This window comes from Plectropomus leopardus, unplaced genomic scaffold (genome assembly GCF_008729295.1).
Source record: "Plectropomus leopardus isolate mb unplaced genomic scaffold, YSFRI_Pleo_2.0 unplaced_scaffold9618, whole genome shotgun sequence".
NCBI classification, from domain to species: domain Eukaryota; kingdom Metazoa; phylum Chordata; class Actinopteri; order Perciformes; family Serranidae; genus Plectropomus; species Plectropomus leopardus.
This window is the reverse complement of record NW_024704319.1, coordinates 1-1,401: the sequence shown is the minus strand read 5'-3', so window position 1 is coordinate 1,401 and position 1,401 is coordinate 1. Positions and strand designations below refer to the sequence as shown.

At 46.3% G+C, this 1,401-nt stretch overlaps 1 protein-coding gene across 1 annotated transcript; it reads right to left on the bottom strand.

The window, feature by feature from the left end:
- Positions 1–31: 31 nt before the first annotated feature.
- LOC121940858 (integrin alpha-IIb-like) lies at positions 32–1,238 on the bottom strand (the record flags this gene model as incomplete). The annotated part of the gene is made up of 4 exons (XM_042483542.1): positions 1,131–1,238; positions 784–839; positions 546–697; positions 32–154 (listed from the first exon to the last, which is right to left on the bottom strand). Coding segments are annotated over exons 2-4 (318 nt in total), but the record flags the coding sequence as incomplete, so codon positions are not given.
- Positions 1,239–1,401: the final 163 nt, after the last annotated feature.

Genomic DNA, 1,401 nt, shown 5'->3' with positions numbered 1-1,401 from the left:
GTGTGTGTGTGTGTGTGTGTGTGTGTGTGTTTATACTCACCTGTGCAGCAGCGTGTGTCTGTCCGTGCAGTAAAGCATTCTGGGTAGTGTTTAGGAGGCTGATGTTGACTGTGATGAAGATCGGACTCAACTTATCCCGAACCTCCTCCTCAGACTACACACACACACACACATGCAGGTGTCACAGTAGCTGTGTTCGAAACCGTTCCCTCATTCACTTGCTCACTATTCACTATGTAGTGTGTATTAAATAGTGCACTATAGAGGGAATAACCAATCGAGAATTAGGACGCTACACTGGAATTTTTTCCCCCGGAAATACATGACCGCATTGCATTGTGGTAGTTGGGAGTTGAATGTAGTGTACATTATGTGTACACTCAAATTTGCTGTGCGTTGTGGGCATTTTATAGTGCACTATACGGTGGATGAAATTAACAGCAGAGAACTCGTACACTACTACAAAATGTCGAACACACTATATCCGTGATAGGGGACGGTTTCGGACACAGCTAGTGTGTGTCTGTTTTTCGTCCATCACTCACCCTCAGGTAGGCGGTCTGATTGACACAGGCCACGCCCACCTCCCTCTGAATGGTCAGCCTCAGCGTTTCCTGCGGCTGATTGGTCGCCAGCAGCAGAGTCCGTCTCGCCATTGGCTGCTTCATCCTGTCCAGCTGTAGCTCCGCCCTCAGTGCTGCGTCAGCCAATCAGAAGACAGAATAAGCTGAGTGAGTCAGGCTCTGATTGGACGATTACAGACGTACAGACAGCGTTGTTTACCTGTTTCCTGCGGGATTCTGTGACCAGACACGGAGACGCACATCTGGACCACAAAACTGGAGGAAAAAAGAAAAGACAATATATTTTATTCTTTCTTTCAATTAAAACATTTTTTGGCAGTGTTGATATTCGACTCTACGCAGACGACACCATATTTTATATCTTCGCTCAACCTGACATTGGATCTAACTCTTTCAATGACCCCAGGAGCTCTTTTCAAAGACCCAGGAGCTCTTTTCAAAGACTCCCGAACCAGCACTAATGTTGGTTCAGTCTTCCCTCAGTCTGGATCATTAGCAGGTTAGTTTGTTAATGTGGTTTAACTCGTTAATGAGATAATGAGTTACCAGGACACAGGTGTGTTTCCTTGATGGCACAGTTTGACATCTGGATTCAGGAAGTCCGGCAGCAGAGAGAGAGAAACTGTGGTGCGGATCACTGCCTGGGATCTGAACACACAAACAGATTATTTCAGGCTCAAATCAAACAGAAATCCGTGTTTGGTGAAACCGACCGCAGGTGAGTCAAACATGTCAAGTGAGTCGTCACAGTTGATAGATTAAAACTGGTGCAGACTGGTGCAGACTAGTTTAACTTGGTGCAGACTGGCTCAGACTG